Here is a 20,892-nt window from a genome sequence, read left to right as displayed (position 1 = left end):
GGCAGGTACAGCACGGGTTAGATACAGAGTAAAGCTCCCTCTACACTGTCCCATCAAACACTCCCAGGGCAGGTACAGCACGGGTTAGATATAGAGTAAAGCTCCCTCTACACTGTCCCATCAAACACTCCCAGGACAGGTACAGCACGGGTTAGATACAGAGTAAAGCTCCCTCTACACTGTCCCATCAAACACTCCCAGGGCAGGTACAGCACGGGTTAGATACAGAGTAAAGCTCCCTCTGCACTGTCCCATCAAACACTCCCAGGACAGGTACAGCACAGGTTAGATACAGAGTAAAGCTCCCTCTGCACTGTCCCATCAAACACTCCCAGGGAAGGTACAGCATGGGTTAGATACAGAGTAAAGCTCCCTCTACACTGTCCCATCAAACACTCCCAGGACAGGTACAGCACGGGTTAGATACAGAGTAAAGCTCCCTCTACACTGTCCCATCAAACACTCCCAAGACAGGTACAGCACGGGTTAGATACAGAGTAAAGCTCCCTCTACACTGTCCCATCAAACACTCCCAGGGCAGGTACAGCACGGGTTAGATAAAGAGTAAAGCTCCCTCTACACTGTCCCATCAAACACTCCCAGGGCAGGTACAGCACGGGGTTATATACAGAGTAAAGCTCCCTCTACACTGTCCCATCAAACACTCCCAGGGCAGGTGCAGCACGGGGTTAGATACAGAGTAAAGCTCCCTCTACACTGTCCCTTCAAACACTCCCAGGGCAGGTGCAGCACGGGGTTAGATACAGAGTAAAGCTCCCTCTACACTGTCCCTTCAAACACTCCCAGGGCAGGTGCAGCACGGGGTTAGATACAGAGTAAAGCTCCCTCTACACTGTCCCATCAAACACTCCCAGGGCAGGTGCAGCACGGGGTTAGATACAGAGTAAAGCTCCCTCTACACTGTCCCTTCAAACACTCCCAGGGCAGGTGCAGCACGGGGTTAGATACAGAGTAAAGCTCCCTCTACACTGTCCCATCAAACACTCCCAGGACAGGTACAGCATGGGTTAGATACAGAGTAAAGCTCCCTCTACACTGTCCCATCAAACACTCCTAGGGCAGGTACAGCACGGGTTAGATGCAGAGTAAAGCTCCCTCTACACTGTCCCATCAAACACTCCCAGGACAGGTAGAGCATGGGTTAGATACAGAGTAAAGCTTCCTCTACACTGTCCCATCAAACACTCCTAGGGCAGGTACAGCACGGGTTAGATACAGAGTAAAGCTCCCTCTACACTGTCCCATCAAATACTCCCAGGACAGGTACAGCACAGGTTAGATACAGAGTAAAGCTCCCTCTACACTGTCCCATCAAACACTCCCAGGGCAGGTACAGCACGGGTTAGATATAGAGTAAAGCTCCCTCTACATTGTCCCATCAAACACTCCCAGGACAGGTACAGCACGGGTTAGATACAGAGTAAAGCTCCCTCTACACTGTCCCATCAAACACTCCCAGGGCAGGTTCAGCACGGGGTTAGATACAGAGTAAAGCTCCCTCTACACTGTCCCATCAAACACTCCCAGGGCAGGTGCAGCACGGGGTTAGATACAGAGTAAAGCTCCCTCTACACTGTCCCATCAAACACTCCCAGGGCAGGTACAGCACGGGGTTAGATACAGAGTAAAGCTCCCTCTACACTGTCCCATCAAACACTCCCAGAGCAGGTACAGCACAGGTTAGATACAGAGTAAAGCTCCCTCTACACTGTCCATCAAACACTCGCAGGGCAGGTACAGCACGGGTTAGATACAGAGTAAAGCTCCCTCTACACTGTCCCATCAAACACTCCCAGGGCAGGTACAGCACGTGTTAGATACAGAGTAAAGCTCCTCTACACTGTCCCATCAAACACTCCCAGGGCAGGTACAGCACGGGTTAGATACAGAGTAAAGCTCCCTCTACACTGTCCCATCAAACACTCCCAGGGCAGGTACAGCACGGGTTAGATATAGAGTAAAGCTCCCTCTACACTGTCCCATCAAACACTCCCAGGACAGGTACAGCACGGGTTAGATACAGAGTAAAGCTCCCTCTACACTGTCCCATCAAACACTCCCAGGGCAGGTACAGCACGGGTTAGATACAGAGTAAAGCTCCCTCTGCACTGTCCCATCAAACACTCCCAGGACAGGTACAGCACAGGTTAGATACAGAGTAAAGCTCCCTCTGCACTGTCCCATCAAACACTCCCAGGGAAGGTACAGCATGGGTTAGATACAGAGTAAAGCTCCCTCTACACTGTCCCATCAAACACTCCCAGGACAGGTACAGCACGGGTTAGATACAGAGTAAAGCTCCTCTGCACTGTCCCATCAAACACTCCCAGGACAGGTACAGCACAGGTTAGATACAGAGTAAAGCTCCCTCTGCACTGTCCCATCAAACACTCCCAGGGAAGGTACAGCACGGGTTAGATACAGAGTAAAGCTCCCTCTGCACTGTCCCATCAAACACTCCCAGGGCAGGTACAGCACGGGTTAGATACAGAGTAAAGCTCCCTCTGCACTGTCCCATCAAACACTCCCAGGGAAGGTACAGCATGGGTTAGATACAGAGTAAAGCTCCCTCTACACTGTCCCATCAAATACTCCCAGGACAGGTACAGCACAGGTTAGATACAGAGTAAAGCTCCCTCTACACTGTCCATCAAACACTCCCAGGGCAGGTACAGCACGGGTTAGATATAGAGTAAAGCTCCCTCTACATTGTCCCATCAAACACTCCCAGGACAGGTACAGCACGGGTTAGATACAGAGTAAAGCTCCCTCTACACTGTCCCATCAAACACTCCCAGGGCAGGTTCAGCACGGGGTTAGATACAGAGTAAAGCTCCCTCTACACTGTCCCATCAAACACTCCCAGGGCAGGTGCAGCACGGGGTTAGATACAGAGTAAAGCTCCCTCTACACTGTCCCATCAAACACTCCCAGGGCAGGTACAGCACGGGGTTAGATACAGAGTAAAGCTCCCTCTACACTGTCCCATCAAACACTCCCAGAGCAGGTACAGCACAGGTTAGATACAGAGTAAAGCTCCCTCTACACTGTCCCATCAAACACTCGCAGGGCAGGTACAGCACGGGTTAGATACAAAGTAAAGCTCCCTCTACACTGTCCCATCAAACACTCCCAGGGCAGGTACAGCACGTGTTAGATACAGAGTAAAGCTCCCTCTACACTGTCCCATCAAACACTCCCAGGGCAGGTACAGCACGGGTTAGATACAGAGTAAAGCTCCCTCTACACTGTCCCATCAAACACTCCCAGGGCAGGTACAGCACGGGTTAGATATAGAGTAAAGCTCCCTCTACACTGTCCCATCAAACACTCCCAGGACAGGTACAGCACGGGTTAGATACAGAGTAAAGCTCCCTCTACACTGTCCCATCAAACACTCCCAGGGCAGGTACAGCACGGGTTAGATACAGAGTAAAGCTCCCTCTGCACTGTCCCATCAAACACTCCCAGGACAGGTACAGCACAGGTTAGATACAGAGTAAAGCTCCCTCTGCACTGTCCCATCAAACACTCCCAGGGAAGGTACAGCATGGGTTAGATACAGAGTAAAGCTCCCTCTACACTGTCCCATCAAACACTCCCAGGACAGGTACAGCACGGGTTAGATACAGAGTAAAGCTCCCTCTACACTGTCCCATCAAACACTCCCAAGACAGGTACAGCACGGGTTAGATACAGAGTAAAGCTCCCTCTACACTGTCCCATCAAACACTCCCAGGGCAGGTACAGCACGGGTTAGATACAGAGTAAAGCTCCCTCTACACTGTCCCATCAAACACTCCCAGGGCAGGTACAGCACGGGGTTATATACAGAGTAAAGCTCCCTCTACACTGTCCCATCAAACACTCCCAGGGCAGGTACAGCACGGGTTAGATACAGAGTAAAGCTCCCTCTACACTGTCCCATCAAACACTCCCAGGGCAGGTACAGCATGGGTTAGATACAGAGTAAAGCTCCCTCTACACTGTCCCATCAAACACTCCCAGGGCAGGTACAGCACGGGGTTAGATACAGAGTAAAGCTCCCTCTACACTGTCCCATCAAACACTCCCAGGGCAGGTACAGCATGGGGTTAGATACAGAGTAAAGCTCCCTCTACACTGTCCCATCAAACACTCCCAGAGCAGGTACAGCACAGGTTAGATACAGAGTGATGTACCTCAATGAATCGGAGACGCAACGTTAACGGAGCAAAGCAAGGCTTTTATTAACTCAGAAAGTAATACACAGTGGAGAAGTGTCTCTCATCCAGAGATCTGCTGTACTGCCTGTGAGACACGCTGGGGCCTGCTTAAGTAGGGGCCAGTATGGGCGGAGCCCTACACACAATACAATACAGGTAAGGAAATGAAACTGAAACTAACCTCCCCTGCTTGTCACAGTCACAGGCACAATCAAACACAGAGAATACAGAGTGGCTGAGGAATGGCATATTTCATCAGAGTAAAGCTCCCTCTACACTGTCCCATCAAACACTCCCAGGACAGGTACAGCACGGGTTAGATATAGAGTAAAGCTCCCTCTACACTGTCCCATCAAACACTCCCAGGGCAGGTACAGCACGGGTTAGATATAGAGTAAAGCTCCCGCTACACTGTCCCATCAAACACTCCCAGGACAGGTACAGCACGGGTTAGATACAGAGTAAAGCTCCCTCAACACTGTCCCATCAAACACTCCCAGGGCAGGTACAGCACGGGTTAGATACAGAGTAAAGCTCCCTCTACATTGTCCCATCAAACACTCCCAGGACAGGTACAGCACGGGTTAGATACAGAGTAAAGCTCCCTCTACACTGTCCCATCAAACACTCCCAGGGCAGGTACAGCACGGGTTAGATATAGAGTAAAGCTCCCTCTACACTGTCCCATCAAACACTCCCAGGACAGGTACAGCACGGGTGAGATACAGAGTAAAGCTCCCTCTACACTGTCCCATCAAACACTCCCAGGGCAGGTACAGCACGGGGTTAGATACAGAGTAAAGCTCCCTCTACACTGTCCCATCAAACACTCCCAGGGCAGGTGCAGCACGGGGTTAGATACAGAGTAAAGCTCCCTCTACACTGTCCCATCAAACACTCCCAGGACAGGTACAGCATGGGTTAGATACAGAGTAAAGCTCCCTCTACACTGTCCCATCAAACACTCCTAGGGCAGGTACAGCACGGGTTAGATACAGAGTAAAGCTCCCTCTACACTGTCCCATCAAACACTCCTAGGACAGGTACAGCACGGGTTAGATACAGAGTAAAGCTCCCTCTACACTGTCCCATCAAACACTCCCAGGACAGGTACAGCACGGGTTAGATACAGAGTAAAGCTTCCTCTACACTGTCCCATCAAACACTCCTAGGGCAGGTACAGCAAGGGTTAGATACAGAGTAAAGCTCCCTCTACACTGTCCCATCAAACACTCCCAGGGCAGGTACAGCATGGGTTAGATACAGAGCAAAGCTCCCTCTACACTGTCCCATCAATCACTCCTAGGGCAGGTACAGCACGGGTTAGATACAGAGTAAAGCTCCCTCTACACTGTCCCATCAAATACTCCCAGGACAGGTACAGCACAGGTTAGATACAGAGTAAAGCTCCCTCTGCACTGTTCCATCAAATACTCCCAGGACAGGTACAGCACAGGTTAGATACAGAGTGAAGCTCCCTCTACACTGTCCCATCAAACACTCCCAGGGCAGGTACAGCATGGGTTAGATACAGAGTAAAGCTCCCTCTACACTGTCCCATCAAACACTCCCAGGGCAGGTACAGCACGGGGTTAGATACAGAGTAAAGCTCCCTCTACACTGTCCCATCAAACACTCCCAGGGCAGGTACAGCACGGGGTTAGATACAGAGTAAAGCTCCCTCTACACTGTCCCATCAAACACTCCCAGGGCAGGTACAGCACGGGGTTAGATACAGAGTAAAGCTCCCTCTACACTGTCCCATCAAACACTCCCAGAGCAGGTACAGCACAGGTTAGATACAGAGTGATGTGCCTCAATGAATCCGAGACTCAACGTTAACGGAGCAAAGCAAGGCTTTTATTAACTCAGAAAGTAATACACAGTGGAGAAGTGTCTCTCATCCAGAGATCTGCTGTACTGCCTGTGAGACACGCTGGGGCCTGCTTAAGTCGGGGCCAGGTATGGGCGGAGCCCTACACACAATACAATACAGGTAAGGAAATGAAACTGAAACTAACCTCCCCTGCTTGTCACAGTCACAGGCACAATCAAACACAGAGAATACAGAGTGGCTGAGGAATGCCATATTTCATCAGAGTAAAGCTCCCTCTACACTGTCCCATCAAACACTCCCAGGGCAGGTACAGCACGGGTTAGATATAGAGTAAAGCTCCCTCTACACTGACCCATCAAACACTCCCAGGGCAGCTACAGCACGGGTTAGATACAGAGTAAAGCTCCCTCTACACTGTCCCATCAAACACTCCCAGGGCAGGTACAGCACGGGTTAGATACAGAGTAAAGCTCCCTCTACACTGTCCCATCAAACACTCCCAGGACAGGTACAGCACGGGTTAGATACAGAGTAAAGCTCCCTCTACACTGTCCCATCAAACACTCCCAGGGCAGGTACAGCACGGGTTAGATATAGAGTAAAGCTCCCTCTACACTGTCCCATCAAACACTCCCAGGGCAGGTACAGCACGGGTTAGATACAGAGTAAAGCTCCCTCTACACTGTCCCATCAAACACTCCCAGGACAGGTACAGCACGGGTTAGATACAGAGTAAAGCTCCCTCTACACTGTCCCATCAAACACTCCCAGGGCAGGTACAGCACGGGTAAGATATAGAGTAAAGCTCCCTCTACACTGTCCCATCAAACACTCCCAGGACAGGTGCAGCACGGGTTAGATACAGAGTAAAGCTCCCTCTACACTGTCCCATCAAACACTCCCAGGGCAGGTGCAGCACGGGGTTAGATACAGAGTAAAGCTCCCTCTACACTGTCCCATCAAACACTCCCAGGGCAGGTACAGCACGGGGTTAGATACAGAGTAAAGCTCCCTCTACACTGTCCCATCAAACACTCGCAGGGCAGGTACAGCACGGGTTAGATACAGAGTAAAGCTCCCTCTACACTGTCCCATCAAACACTCGCAGGGCAGGTACAGCACGGGTTAGATACAGAGTAAAGCTCCCTCTACACTGTCCCATCAAACACTCCCAGGGCAGGTACAGCACGTGTTAGATACAGAGTAAAGCTCCCTCTACACTGTCCCATCAAACACTCCCAGGGCAGGTACAGCACGGGTTAGATACAGAGTAAAGCTCCCTCTACACTGTCCCATCAAACACTCCCAGGGCAGGTACAGCACGGGGTTAGATACAGAGTAAAGCTCCCTCTACACTGTCCCATCAAACACTCCCAGAGCAGGTACAGCACAGGTTAGATACAGAGTAAAGCTCCCGCTACACTGTCCCATCAAACACTCGCAGGGCAGGTACAGCGCGGGTTAGATACAGAGTAAAGCTCCCTCTACACTGTCCCATCAAACACTCCCAGGGCAGGTACAGCAGGTGTTAGATACAGAGTAAAGCTCCCTCTACACTGTCCCATCAAACACTCCCAGGGCAGGTACAGCACATGTTAGATACAGAGTAAAGCTCCCTCTACACTGTCCCATCAAACACTCCCAGGGCAGGTACAGCACAGGTTAGATACAGAGTAAAGCTCCCTCTACACTGCCCCATCAAACACTCCCAGGACAGGTACAGCACGGGTTAGATACAGAGTAAAGCGCCCTCTACACTGCCCCATCAAACACTCCTAGGACAGGTACAGCACGGGTTAGATACAGAGTAAAGCTCCCTCTACACTGCCCCATCAAACACTCCCAGGGCAGGTACAGCACGGGTTAGATACAGAGTAAAGCTCCCTCTACACTGTCCCATCAAACACTCGCAGGGCAGGTACAGCACGGGTTAGATACAGAGTAAAGCTCCCTCTACACTGTCCCATCAAACACTCCCAGGACAGGTACAGCACGGGTTAGATACAGAGTAAAGCTCCCTCTACACTGCCCCATCAAACACTCCCAGGACAGGCACAGCCCAGGTTAGATACAGGATAAAGCTCCCTCTCCACTGTCCCATCAAACACTCCCAGGGCAGGTACAGCGCGGGTTAGATACAGAGTAAAGCTCCCTCTGCACTGTCCCATCAAACACTCCCAGGGCAGGGACAGCACGGGTTAGATACAGAGTAAAGCTCCCTCTACACTGTCCCATCAAACACTCCCAGGGCAGGTACAGCATGGGTTAGATACAGAGTAAAGCTCCCTCTACACTGTCCCATCAAACACTCCCAGGACAGGTACAGCCCAGGTTAGATACAGGATAAAGCTCCCTCTCCACTGTCCCATCAAACACTCCCAGGGCAGGGACAGCACGGGTTAGATACAGAGTAAAGCTCCCTCTACACTGTCCCAATTACCTGGCCCCGTTCCAATCTCAGAAGGGAAATCCCTACTCCTCTGAAGTGTTATTTTGCACTCACTGGCATCGCTAGACATGTTTGTCGAGAGAGAAAGGCCTGCATCGACAGGGTGGGAAGGCAGGAAGAGAGAGTGATGTTTGAAAAAGAACATGTTTCTTTGGGCCCAGTAACCTTGTCTGGAGGCTAAATATTGTTCTCTTGTTGCTGTTACACAATATTTAAGAAGCCCATTGCTAGAAAGAACTGCAGCAGGAATAAATCAAAGATGCAGCTTTCACTATACTCATGTCTCAAACAGCATGGGCTGCATAATAACAACAAGCGGGGAAGTGGCAGTACAGAGAAGCTTCAGAACTCAGGAAAGCTCCCTCCCGTCAGTGACCTTGAACCATGAGAAGTGCTCACATTCTCAGACATGGCATGGAAAGCAACGGCCCAGGACCTCAGGGGAGACAGAGAGCGACCAATGGAGCTGAATCCAAAGTGACCTCTGCAAACTCAAATCAGGGTCAACACTGCATATATTACTCGGCCTGACAGCTCCCTGATGGTGTGTTTCACAGTCTCATGGCTCAGCCAGGTTTATGTTTGTATTCAACGCTTGTGGTTTCTGGCCAGGGCGAGTGATTTATTGCCGGTTTTCGCTCCCTCCGGGACCTTTCGTTAAACCTGCAGTGCCGGGGGGGCTGAAAGCTGAGTTAAACAAGGTTTGTGCAGAATCCCTATTTATGACGCTTTGGGGGAGAAATTGGGTAAGTAGCGCCACTTGTTAGCGCCTAAAGAGGCAGGCAGTGACTGTAGCGCCACTGGCTGCGCCTCCCGTGATATTGAGTTGGGGCGATAATGGTGGCGTTAGTCTTTTGCGCTGTGCCGCCACCGATGATGTCATCGGTGTGCGCAGCGCCCCATTCGCGCCCCGTTCGCGATATTTGGTGGCGAACGCCGCAGTTGCGCTGTTCGCTACCTGCGCCCGGTTCATGGGGCCTTGCTGTGCCGGCAGCGGCGCAAGTTAAGGTGGAGGTGCGGGGCGGCCGCCTTTTTCGGCGGCTGCCTGCCAGCACCTCCGTCCCCGGCCTCCTGGTCCCCCCCCCCGCGGCATTGCCGGCTCTTTCCCGAGAGCCCGGCACTTCTCCTTGGTGCCGGGCTCGTTTGCCGGCACTCGCGATCGGGGTTCGCGCTGTTGCAGGCACCTCCCCCTTAAGAATGGGAGGAAGGCCTGCAGTACCGCAGCGTGCCGTGCCACAGCGTGTGGCGCTGCGGCACGTTGCGCTGCGATATTCAGTTTCAGCGCCCTAAGAGGGACGCGGAGTGCCTCGAGCCTCGCCCCGTCTCCCTCGAGGGGCAATGAAACTGAATATCGGACGATCGCTGAAGCTGCGAACGCTGCGCTAAATCCTGCGCTCAGGCGACTTTTGCGCCACTTTGGCGCCCAAACCCAATTTTTAGGCCTTTGTAACATGCGGCCAACATATGGTCTGTTTCCCTCTAAACGCGGGCAGTGCTTGGCTGCTTTGCTTGTAGTTCCAACGCTCTCCTGACCAGCCTCCCGTCTTCCACCCTCCATAAACCTGAGCTCATCCAAAGCTCGGCTGCCCGTGTCCGAACTCGCACCAACTCCCGTTCACCCATCGCCCCCCGTGCTCGCTGACCCGTGTCCTAACTCGCACCAACTCCCGTTCACCCATCGCCCCCCGTGCTCGCTGCCCCGTGTCCGAACTCGCACCAACTCCCGTTCACCCATCGCCCCCCGTGCTCGCTGCCCCGTGTCCGAACTCGCACCAACTCCCGTTCACCCATCGCCCCCCGTGCTCGCTGCCCCGTGTCCGAACTCGCACCAACTCCCGTTCACCCATCGCCCCCCGTGCTCGCTGGCCTACACTGGCTCCCGTTCCGGCAACACCTCGATTTCAAAATTCTCATCCTTGTTTTCAAATTCCTCCATGGCCTCGCCCCTCTCCCTATCTCTGTAACCTCTTCCAGCCCTAAACTCATTTAGAAACATAGAAGATAGGAGCAGGAGTAGGCCATTCAGCCCCTCGAGCCTGCTCCGCCATTTAATGAGATCATGGCTGATCATCCAAATTCAGTACCCTGTCCCTGCCTTCTCCCCATATCCCTTGATCCCTTTAGCCTTAAGAAATATATCTAACTCCTTCTTGAATATATTTAATGAATGAATTGGCCTCTACTGCCTTCTGTGGTACAGAATTCCACAGGTTCACCACTCTCTGGGTGAAGAAATTCCTCCTCATTTCAGTCCTAAATGACTTACCCCTTATCCTTAGACTGTGACCCCTGGTTCTGGACTCCCTCGCCATCGGGAACATCCTTCCTGCATCTAGTCGGTCTAGTACTGTTAGAATTTTATAAGTTTCAATGAGATCCCCTCTCATTCTTCTAAACTCCAGCGAATATAAGCCCAATCGACCCACTCTCTCCTCATATGTCATTCCTGCCATCCCAGGTATCAGTCTGGTGAATCTTCGCTGCACTCCCTCCATGGCAAGAACATCCTTCCTCAGGTAAGGCGACCAAAACTGCACACAATACTCAAGCTGTGGTCTCACCAAGGCCCTGTACAACTGCAGCAAGACATCCTTGTTCCTGTACTCGAATCCTCTCGCTATGAAGGCCAACATACCATTTGCCTTCTTAACCGCCTGCTGCACCTGCATGCTTACCTTCAGCGCCTGGTGCAGAAGGATACCCAGGTCTCGTTGCACTTCCCCTCCAGAGAGTATAGGCCCAATCTACTCAATCTCTCTTCATAGGACAACCCTCTCTTGTTATCCAGGGTGACAGCTGGTAACCCATGTCAGCCCTAAATCATAGCTTGGTTGCAGATGTTTCGACTGTACTGCTTTAGGCAGAGCGCGATTTAGTGGAGCATAGGAACAGGAGGAGGCCATTCAGCCCCTCGAGCCTGTTCCGCCATTCAATCAGATCAGGGCTGATCTGTATCATAACTCCATTTACCCGCCTTGGTTCCGTAACCCTTAATACACTTACCTAACAAAAATCTATCAATCTCAGTTTTTAAATTTTCAACAGAACCCCCAGCCTCAACAGCATTTTTGGGGGCAAAAGTTCCAGATTTCCACTGCCCTTTGTGTGAAGAAGTGTGTAATGTATTATCACATGTTTTGTCACATGGTTTGGTATGAGCATGCTCAGTTCACTCTGGTCTCGTAAAGCAGGCACATGGACTCGCAGCTCACCCTGTCTCTGTCCTTCATCCCAAAGCTATTTTTAGGGATCATGGAAGGACACAGTGTTCAACCTTCGAGTGGACAAGTTTAAGGTGAATTTGTGACACCTAAACTGAATTTTTGCGATCTGTCCTTCATTTGTTCGACCCACATATATTACGAAGTGCATCCTAAAACATAGAAACATAGAAGATAGGAGCAGGAGTCGGCCATTCGGCCCCTCGAGCCTGCTCCGCCATTCAATGCGATCATGGCTGATCATCCAAATTCAGTACCCTGTCCCTGCTTTCTCCCCATATCCCTTGATCCCTTTAGCCTTAAGAAATATATCCAACTCCTTCTTGAATATATTTAATGAATTGGCCTCTACCGCCTTCTGTGGTAGAGAATTCCACAGGTTCACCACTCTCTGGGTGAAGAAATTCCTCCTCATCTCTGTCCTGACATCACTCCGCTGCTAATTTTAAGGTTCTGCCCCCTTGTTCTAGATACCCCCCATCACAGGAAATAGTTTCTCCCTGTTTACCCTATCAAATCCTTTAAATTATCTTAAACACCTCGATTAGATCACCCCTTAATCTTCTAAACTCCAGGGAACACAAGCCTAGTCCAGGCAACCTGTCCTCGTAATTTAACCCTTTTAGCCCCGGTATCATTCAGGTGAATCTACGCTGCTCCCCCTCCAAGGCCAATATATCCGTCCTGAGGTGCGGAGCCCAGAGCTGAACCCAGTGACTCCAGATGGGGTCTAACCAGGGCTCTATACAGCTGTAACATCACTTCCTGCCCTTTGTATTCCCCTTGAGATAAAGGCCAACATTCCATTAGCCTTTTGAATTATTTCTGGTACCTGTCCACCAGCTTTCAGTGATTTCTGTACTCGGACACCATAATCTATATTTTCCCCACAGTTCCTTGCTTCTCGCCATTTACAAAATACTCTGATCTATCTTTCTTAGGTCCTGAAGTGGATGACCTCGCACTTTGCCTGGAAACATATCGAGCCGGGGTTGGCGGGGGCGGCCACAACAGAGCGATCTCTTTCTTCGATGCGCAAGGCGATGCGGTTTCGACTCCCGAGCGCCAAGGAAGAGGTTTACAGCGTGAAAAGCGACTCACCGTAACTGGCCTCGGTCGTGAGATGAGAGTTCCTCAGCCGACCGTCCTTTCTCAGGCTGCCGACGATGATGGTCATGCAGGAGAGGAAGAGGACCAGTCCGATCACAATGCCCGCCACGACCAGGGGCGACACCAGCAGGTTGGCGTCGTTGCTGCTCTCGTTGTAGTGCGGGTACCTGTTGTTGCCACCGCTCTGGTTCGAATGGATCTCTGGGCAAAGAGAGAAGGTATGCGGTGAGCCTTCAGCAGAGCAAAGAACTCCACAGCCAGCGTTCAAAGGTTACCCAACAATTTTTAAGACCATCAAATGTGATGAGTGTCATGAATCTTATCATTCATGAAGAAATGACTCATGAAGTAACACTGGGTGGCCAGCTGGTGGCGCCGTCCAAGGAGTATAAATACTCGGGCGTGGGCCCAGCTTGCCCAGGACGTTTTTGTAACCAGGAACTAGTGATGTAACTAGAATCTCATGGTTGATTAAAGCCTTGTTTTATACTCAACCAAGTATTTAGTGAGTTTTCTTACGTCAACAAGGTTAAACTGTACTTCCGGTGGAAGTTGGCATTGGGCCTCTGCATTTTGATCCCCTGTCATTGACTGAAATCCTGTGATTGACCGAGAACAACAAAGAAAAAAACCCGGCAGTGTACTTAACACGCCCGTTGAGAATCCCACCAGCAACTCTCACTCTCTCATTTTGCGACAAAATATTTTAGAAAATTAGCTAAAAATGCCACTGTAAATTTAGCTTCGTCCTATTATCTGGGTCTTGTACTGGGATCCAATTTGATTATTTATATGTCTTAAAAAACAATATTTGTCTATCCCTATCAAATGAGGAATTGATACAATTTCTTTATGGTAGGTCCATATTATAGCTTATGTGAGAATGCTTGATGTGACAGCGTAGGAGGGGGTTTACTCTGTACCTAACCCAAGCTTTACCTGCCCTTGGAGTGTTTGAAGGAACAGTGTAGAGGGAGCTTTACTCTGTATCTAACCCGTGCTGTACCTGCCCTGGGAATGTTTGATGGGACAGTGTAGAGGGAACTTTACTCTGTATCTAACCCGTGCTGTACCTGCCCTGGGAGTGTTTGATGGGACAGTGTAGAGGGAGCTTTACTCTGTATCTAACACGTGCTGTATCTGCCCTGGGAGTGTTTGATGGACAGTGTAGATGGAGCTTTACTCTGTATCTAACACCATGCTGTACCTGCCCTGGGAGTGCTTGATGGGACAGTGTAGAGGGAGCTTTACTCTGTATCTAACCCGTGCTGTACCTGCCCTGGGAGTGTTTGATGGGACAGTGTAGAGGGAGTTTTACTCTGTATCTAACCCATAGAAACATAGAAGATAGGAGCAGGAGTAGGCCATTCGGCCCTTCGAGCCTGCTCCGCCATTCAATGAGATCATGGCTGATCATCCAAATTCAGTACCCGGTCCCTGCCTTCTCCCCATATCCCTTGATCCCTTTAGCCTTAAGAAATATATCCAACTCTTTCTTGAATATATTTAATGAACTGGCCTCCACCGCCCTCTGTGGCAGAGAATTCCACAGGTTCACCACTCTCTGGGTGAAGAAATTCCTCCTAATTTCTGTCCTAAATGGCTTACCCCTTATCCTCAGACTATGCCCGCTGGTTCTGGACTCCCCGGCCATCAGAAACATCCTTCCTGCATCTAGTCTGTCCAGGCCCGACAGAATTTTATAGGTTTCGATGAGATCCCCTCTCAATCTTCTAAACTCCCAATCGACACAATCTCTCCTCATACGTCATTCCTGCCATCCCAGGTATCAGCCTGGTGAATCTTCGTTGCACTCCTTCCATGGCAAGAACGTCCTTCCTCAGATAAGGTGACCAAAACTGCACACAATACTCAAGGTGCGGTCTCACCAAGGCCCTGTACAACTGTAGCAAGACATCCTTGTTCCTGTACTCGAACCCTCTTGCTACAAAGGCCAACATACCATTTGCCTTCTTAACCGCCTGCTGCACCTGCATGCTTACCTTCAGCGACTGGTGCACAAGAACACCCAGGTCTCTTTGCACTTCCCCTTCTCCCAATCTATTGCCATTCAAATAATAATCTGCCTTCCTGTTTTTGCCACCAAAGTGGATAACCTCACATTTATCCACATTATAGTGCATTTGCCATGTTTCTGCCCAATCACCCAACCTGTCCAAATCGTACTGGAGTTTCACGACATCCTCCTCACAGCTTACCCTCCCACCCAGCTTTGTGTCGTCTGCAAATTTGGAGATATTACATCCAATTCCCTCGTCCAGATCATTAATATATATTGTGAACAGCTGGGGTCCTAGGACCGATCCTTGCGGTACCCCACTAGTCACTGCCTGCCACTCGGAAAACGACCCGTTTATTCCAACTCTTTGCTTTCTGTCCGCCAACCAATTCTCTATCCAAGTCAATACCTTGCCCCCAATCCCATGTGCCTTAATTTTGCATGCTAATCTCTTATGTGGGACCTTATCGAAAGCCTTCTGAAAGTCCAAATACACCACATCCACTGGTTCTCCCTTATCTATTTTACCAGTTACATCCTCAAAAAATTCCAGTAGATTAGTCAAGCATGATTTACCTTTTGTAAATCCATGTTGACTTTGTCCGATCCTGTCACTGCTTTCCAAGTGTTCTGCTATTACATCTTTTATAATAGACTCTAGCATTTTCCCCACTACCGATGTCAGGCTTGCCGGTCTATAATTCCCCACTTTTTCTCTACCACCTTTTTTGAATAGTGGGGTATAATTAGCTACCCTCCAATCCATGGGTACTGTTCCAGAGTCTATCGAGTTCTGGAAGATGACCAGCAATGCATCTACTATTTCTAGGGCCACTTCCTTAAGTACCCTGGGATGTTGATTATCAGGTCCTGGGGATTTATCGGCCTTCAGTCCCATCAATTTTCCTAACACCATTTCCCTACAAATACTGATTTCTTTCAGTTCCACCCTTTCATCAGACCCTATGTTCCCCAGCATCTCTGGGAGGTTATTTGTGTCCTCCTTTGTGAAGACAGAACCAAAGTATGAATTTAGTTGGTCAGCCATTTCTTTGTTTCCCATTATAAATTCCCCTGATTCTGACTGCAAGGGACCTACGCTTGACTTCACCAATCTTTTTCTCTTCACATATCTATAAAAGCTTTTACAGTCAGTTTTTATGTTCCCTGATAGCTTACTCTCATATTCTATTTTCCCTTTCTTAATCAATCCCTTTGTCCTCCTTTGTTGAATCCTAAACTGCTCCCAATCCTCAGGATTATTGCTTTTTCTGGCCAATTTATATGTCCTCTCCTTGGATCTTATGCTATCCCTAATTTCCCTTGTTAGCCACGGTTGAGTAACCTTTTTTGTTTAATTTTTATGCCAAACTGGGATGAACAAATTCTATAGTTCATCCATTCGGTCTTTGAATGTTTGCCATTGCCTATCCACTGTCAACCCTTTGAGTGACATTCCCCAATCAACCCTGCCCAACTCGCTCCTCAGACCATCGTAGTTTCCTTTATTTAAATTCGTGCTGTACCTGCCCCGGGAGTGCTCGATGGGACAGTGTAGAGGGAGCTTTACTCTGTATCTAACCCGTGCTGTACCTGTCCTGGGAGTGTTTGATGGGACAGTGTAGAGGGAGCTTTACTCTGTATCTAACTTGTGCTGTACCTACCCTTGGAGTGTTTGATAGAACAGTGTAGAGGGAGCTTTACTCTGTATCTAACCAGTGCTGTACCTGCCCTGGGAGTTGTGGTGTATGTAACCTGTTCCACCTTAAGAGAACTACCTTAAGAGATGTACTACTTTCTCTTGGCTGCTGTATACTGTAGTACCGGTGGTGACCACACCGGTATATAAGCGTTGTGTAGTGATTTACTGGGCAGTTCAGCCCTGACCTCCGAATAGTAAAGACCTGTTAAAAGTTATTCTTGTGGTCTGTGTCCAGTGATTTATAATAAGCATAACTGGGACACACAGACTTAACAGTGGCGACGAGTCCGATCTTACCCTGCGGCAGTTTTACATCCAAGGCAGCTTCGTCCTCAGAACGGGCGTCGAGAAGAGGCATCTGCCCTCATCATCCTGCTGAGCACCATCGCACGGGAGGCATCGAGAACCCGGGTTAAAAAGAAAAATTCTGACCACGAAGCCCTCCATCAGCGACAGGCAGTGATCATCCCTTCTACCACGGTGGTGGGTAAGCCGATCAGCGACACGAGCAGAAAGTCGGCCGCGTTGACTGTGGAGTGGGGGAGGGAAAACGGAGGAAAAAGGGCGGAGAACTCGACCACGGCCGGTGAAAAGGGCCGGGCTGCAATCGAGGCCGAGAGGTGCAGCGACTGGGGCAGCTCAAGGCACGAGAGCCGCGGAGAACTCAAACGCAGCCGGTGTAAAGGACCGGGCTGCATGCGGGGCTGAGAGGCGCAACAGCAGGGGAAGCGTGAATGCCCTCGGGAACCGAGGGGGAGTAAAAGTAGCGTCGGGGAATTGAGAACCGCTGGGGAGGCGAGAACGGCAGCAGCACGGCAATCGCCATTGCAGCCAGCGGGGGAAGAAGGCAAACGCGGGAATCCGCCATTGTAGTCGGCGGGGGAAGAAGACGAGCGCGGGAAAGACCGCCAAGCGCGGGAAGCCGCCATTTTAGTAGGCGGGGGAAGAAGACAAGCGCGGGAAGCCGCCATTTTGAGAAAGAGAAAATTTTAAAAAACTTGCAAGGATGCCTAAACATGGGAACATTAATACCTTTGATAGCGATATCGAAGATTGGACCACGTATGTAGAACGCATGGAAGTTTATTGTAAAGCAAATAAGGTACCAGATGATGAGAAAGCACTAACCTTATTAAGCTCAATGGGTGCGAAGACATACGGGCTATTGAAGCACCTTCTATCACCAGATAAACCGGCGGATCAGACTTTCGCGAATATTGTTACTGTCCTGAAAAATCATTTAAACCCCACGCCGCTGATGATAGTGGAACGATTTAAATTTTACAGAAGGACGCAGCTGAAAGACGAAAGCAACGCTGAATTTTTAATTGAACTGCGTAAGCTATCAAAGTACTGTCAGTTTGGAACAGGACTAGCAGATGCGCTGAGAGATAAATTTGTGTGTGGATTGTTAAAAGAAGGAACACAAAAGCGACTGCTTGAGGAGAATGATCTTACGCTTGATAAAGCTGTCACTATTGCAGCATCGCACGAAGCCGCAGCGAGAGGCACTGCGGAAATGCAGCTACGGTCACCAGAACTCAGCACCAATCAAATGGTCTTGGGTACAGTAAAATGTTATCGTTGTGGAAAGACAACGCATGATCAGAACCAGTGCTGGTTCAAAAATCAGGAATGCAGAAAATGTGGCAGGCTTGGTCACATAGCTAAAGTATGCCGGTCAGGAAAGAAGACCAGCAACAAAAAGTCACCGCAGGAAAAGTACAGAAAGGTACACAAGGTGACAGAGAACAGTTCAAATGAACAGAAGCCAAATTCAGACTCCAGCAGTAATGAACTGGGTAGTCTAAGAGTACACAATGTTGGTAATGAAGCAGACCTCCAAACAATCTGGGTCACACTTCAGATAGCAGGAGTCCAAGTGAAGATGGAATTGGACACTGGATCGGCATTGACGGTCATGAATAAGCAAGATTACAAAAGGTTATTCCCACATATTCCCCTACGGGATATGGAGATTGTATTGAAAACATACACGGGGCAAAGAGTATACCCCATCGGGAAGATAGAGGTAAAGATGGTCCACAAGGGCAAAGAAAGCCGAGGAATGGACTTATATGTGCTACCTGAGGGAGGTCCACCACGACTGGGACGGGAGTGGATTAGGAAAATAAATATGGACTGGCATTCCTTAAAAGCACTAATGGTAGATTCCGGTAAAAAAGATGTCAAACCTAAACGATTGTCCAGAATATTGGACGATGCTAAAGAGGTGTTCCAACAGGGACTGGGAACACTGAGAGGAATTACGGCAAACATCAAGGTTGAAGAACATGCAAACCCGAAATTTTTCAAAGCTAGACCGGTACCTTATGCGATACGACCTGCTGTGGAAGCTGAGCTGGAAGGGCTAGAACGTTCAGGAGTACTGTCTAAGGTAGACTGGAGTGAGTGGGCCACGCCCATTGTTCCCGTCATGAAGTGTTCATCGAGCAACAAGCCAGGGGAACCGGGGAAGGTTCGCTTCTGTGGAGATTTCAAGATCACTGTTAATCCGGTGCTTCACACGGTGCAGTATCCGCTTCCGCGGATTGAGGATATCTTCGCTTCGTTGTCTGGCAGGAAACACTTCACCAAGATAGACCTGGCGCAGGCGTACTTACAGATGGAAGTTGAGGAAGAGTCACGCCAGTATCTCACGATCAACACGCATAGAGGCTTGTACCGGTATAATAGACTGGTTTTTGGAGTGGCATCGGCTCCAGCAATTTGGCAGAGGGCCATGGAGCAGGTATTACAGGGAATTCCAGGCACACAATGTTACCTGGACGATATTCTGATTACAGGAGATGATGACGAGGAACATCTTGCAAATTTGGAACTGGTGCTCACCAGATTGAAAGAATATGGACTTCGAGTTAATCGCCAGAAATGTGAGTTCTTTCAGAAGCGGATCTCGTACTGTGGTCATGTCATTGACCAGGAGGGGCTTCATAAGTCTCCTGACAAGATCGAAGCTGTTGTGAAGGCTCCCGCTCCGGATAACGTATCCCGGTTGAGGTCGTTCCTAGGGTTGATTAACTATTACCATAAGTTTCTGCCAAATTTATCCACGGTGCTGCACCCGCTGAATGTTCTTTTGCAGAAGGGAGTACCATGGAAGTGGAGCGAGGACTGTAAGAGGGCCTTTCGCAAAAGCAAGGCATTGATCACCTCAGAGGAAGTGTTGGCTCACTTCAACCCAACGCTGCCTATTCGTTTGGCTTGTGATGCTTCTCCATATGGTATTGGGGTAGTACTCTCACACAAGTTGCCAAATGGCCTGGAGAGGCCAGTTGCGTTCGCATCCAGATCATTGACCTCTGCTGAGCGCAACTATGCTCAGATAGATAGGGAGGCTCTCAGCCTTGTGTGGGGAGTAAAGAAGTTTAATCATTACCTGCAGGGCCAAAAGTTTACGCTTCTGACAGACCACCAGCCGTTGGTATCCATTTTTAACCCTAAGAAGGGTGTTTCGGTGATGACAGCACAGAGACTCCAGAGATGGTCCCTTTTCCTAGGGGCACATCAATATCAGATAGAATTCAAAGGTACAAAGCAGCATGGTAATGCTGATGGGCTGTCGCGCCTGCCACTACCTACAGAGGAGGAGGCACCGACGGTTGACCCTGTTGAGTTATTTCACTCGACCATCATCGAATGTTTACCAGTCACCAATGCAAGTATTGAAAGAGAAACCAGGAACGACCCGACACTGTCCCGGGTCTACGAAGTGACAGTGAAGGGATGGCCAGCACATGGTGATCCACTGTTACCGGCATTCTCAGCAAGACGAGAACAGCTGTCCGTCTGTCAAGGAACATTGATGTATGGAACAAGGGTGATTATTCCTCCTAAGTTAAGAGAGAGAGTTCTAAAGGAACTGCATGAAGGTCATCTGGGGGGAGTCAAGATGAAAAGCCTTGCTAGGGCTTATGTGTGGTGGCCGGGTATCGACCAACAGATAGAGGATCTGACGAAAAGCTGCTCAGGGTGCCAAAAAGTGCAAAATGCACCTCCAATTGCACCGCTGCATCCATGGGAATGGCCTTCAACCCCATGGCAACGTGTACATATTGACTTTGCTGGTCCATTCATGGACTCCCATGTTTTTAATTGCGGTGGACGCACATTCTAAATGGCCAGAAGTGATTAAGATGACTACCACTACCTCGGAAACGACGATCGTGGTGCTAAGAACGATATTTGCAAGAAATGGATTGCCAGAACAAATATGTTCAGACAGCGGACCGCAGTTCGTGTCAGAAGAATTCCAGAAATTCATGAAGAAGAATGGGGTGAAACATTATACCTCTGCCCCATATCA

General features: G+C 49.7%; 1 protein-coding gene across 2 annotated transcripts in view; it reads right to left on the bottom strand.

Moving 5' to 3' along the window:
- Window positions 1–20,892, bottom strand: part of bean1 (brain expressed, associated with NEDD4, 1) — a 145,518-nt gene that overhangs the window by 48,613 nt on the left and 76,013 nt on the right. For both annotated transcript variants that reach the window (XM_085991851.1, XM_085991852.1), the window contains exon 4: window positions 12,835–13,044. In XM_085991851.1, the coding sequence (XP_085847977.1) occupies window positions 12,835–13,044 (210 nt within the window). The remainder of the gene's footprint in view (window positions 1–12,834; window positions 13,045–20,892) is intronic.

Source organism: Somniosus microcephalus, chromosome 6 (assembly GCF_052327205.1).
Source record: "Somniosus microcephalus isolate GS21.2 chromosome 6, FLI_Smic_1.0, whole genome shotgun sequence".
In the NCBI taxonomy this organism is placed as follows: Eukaryota; Metazoa; Chordata; class Chondrichthyes; order Squaliformes; family Somniosidae; genus Somniosus; species Somniosus microcephalus.
This window is presented reverse-complemented; position numbering and strand designations above follow the sequence as displayed.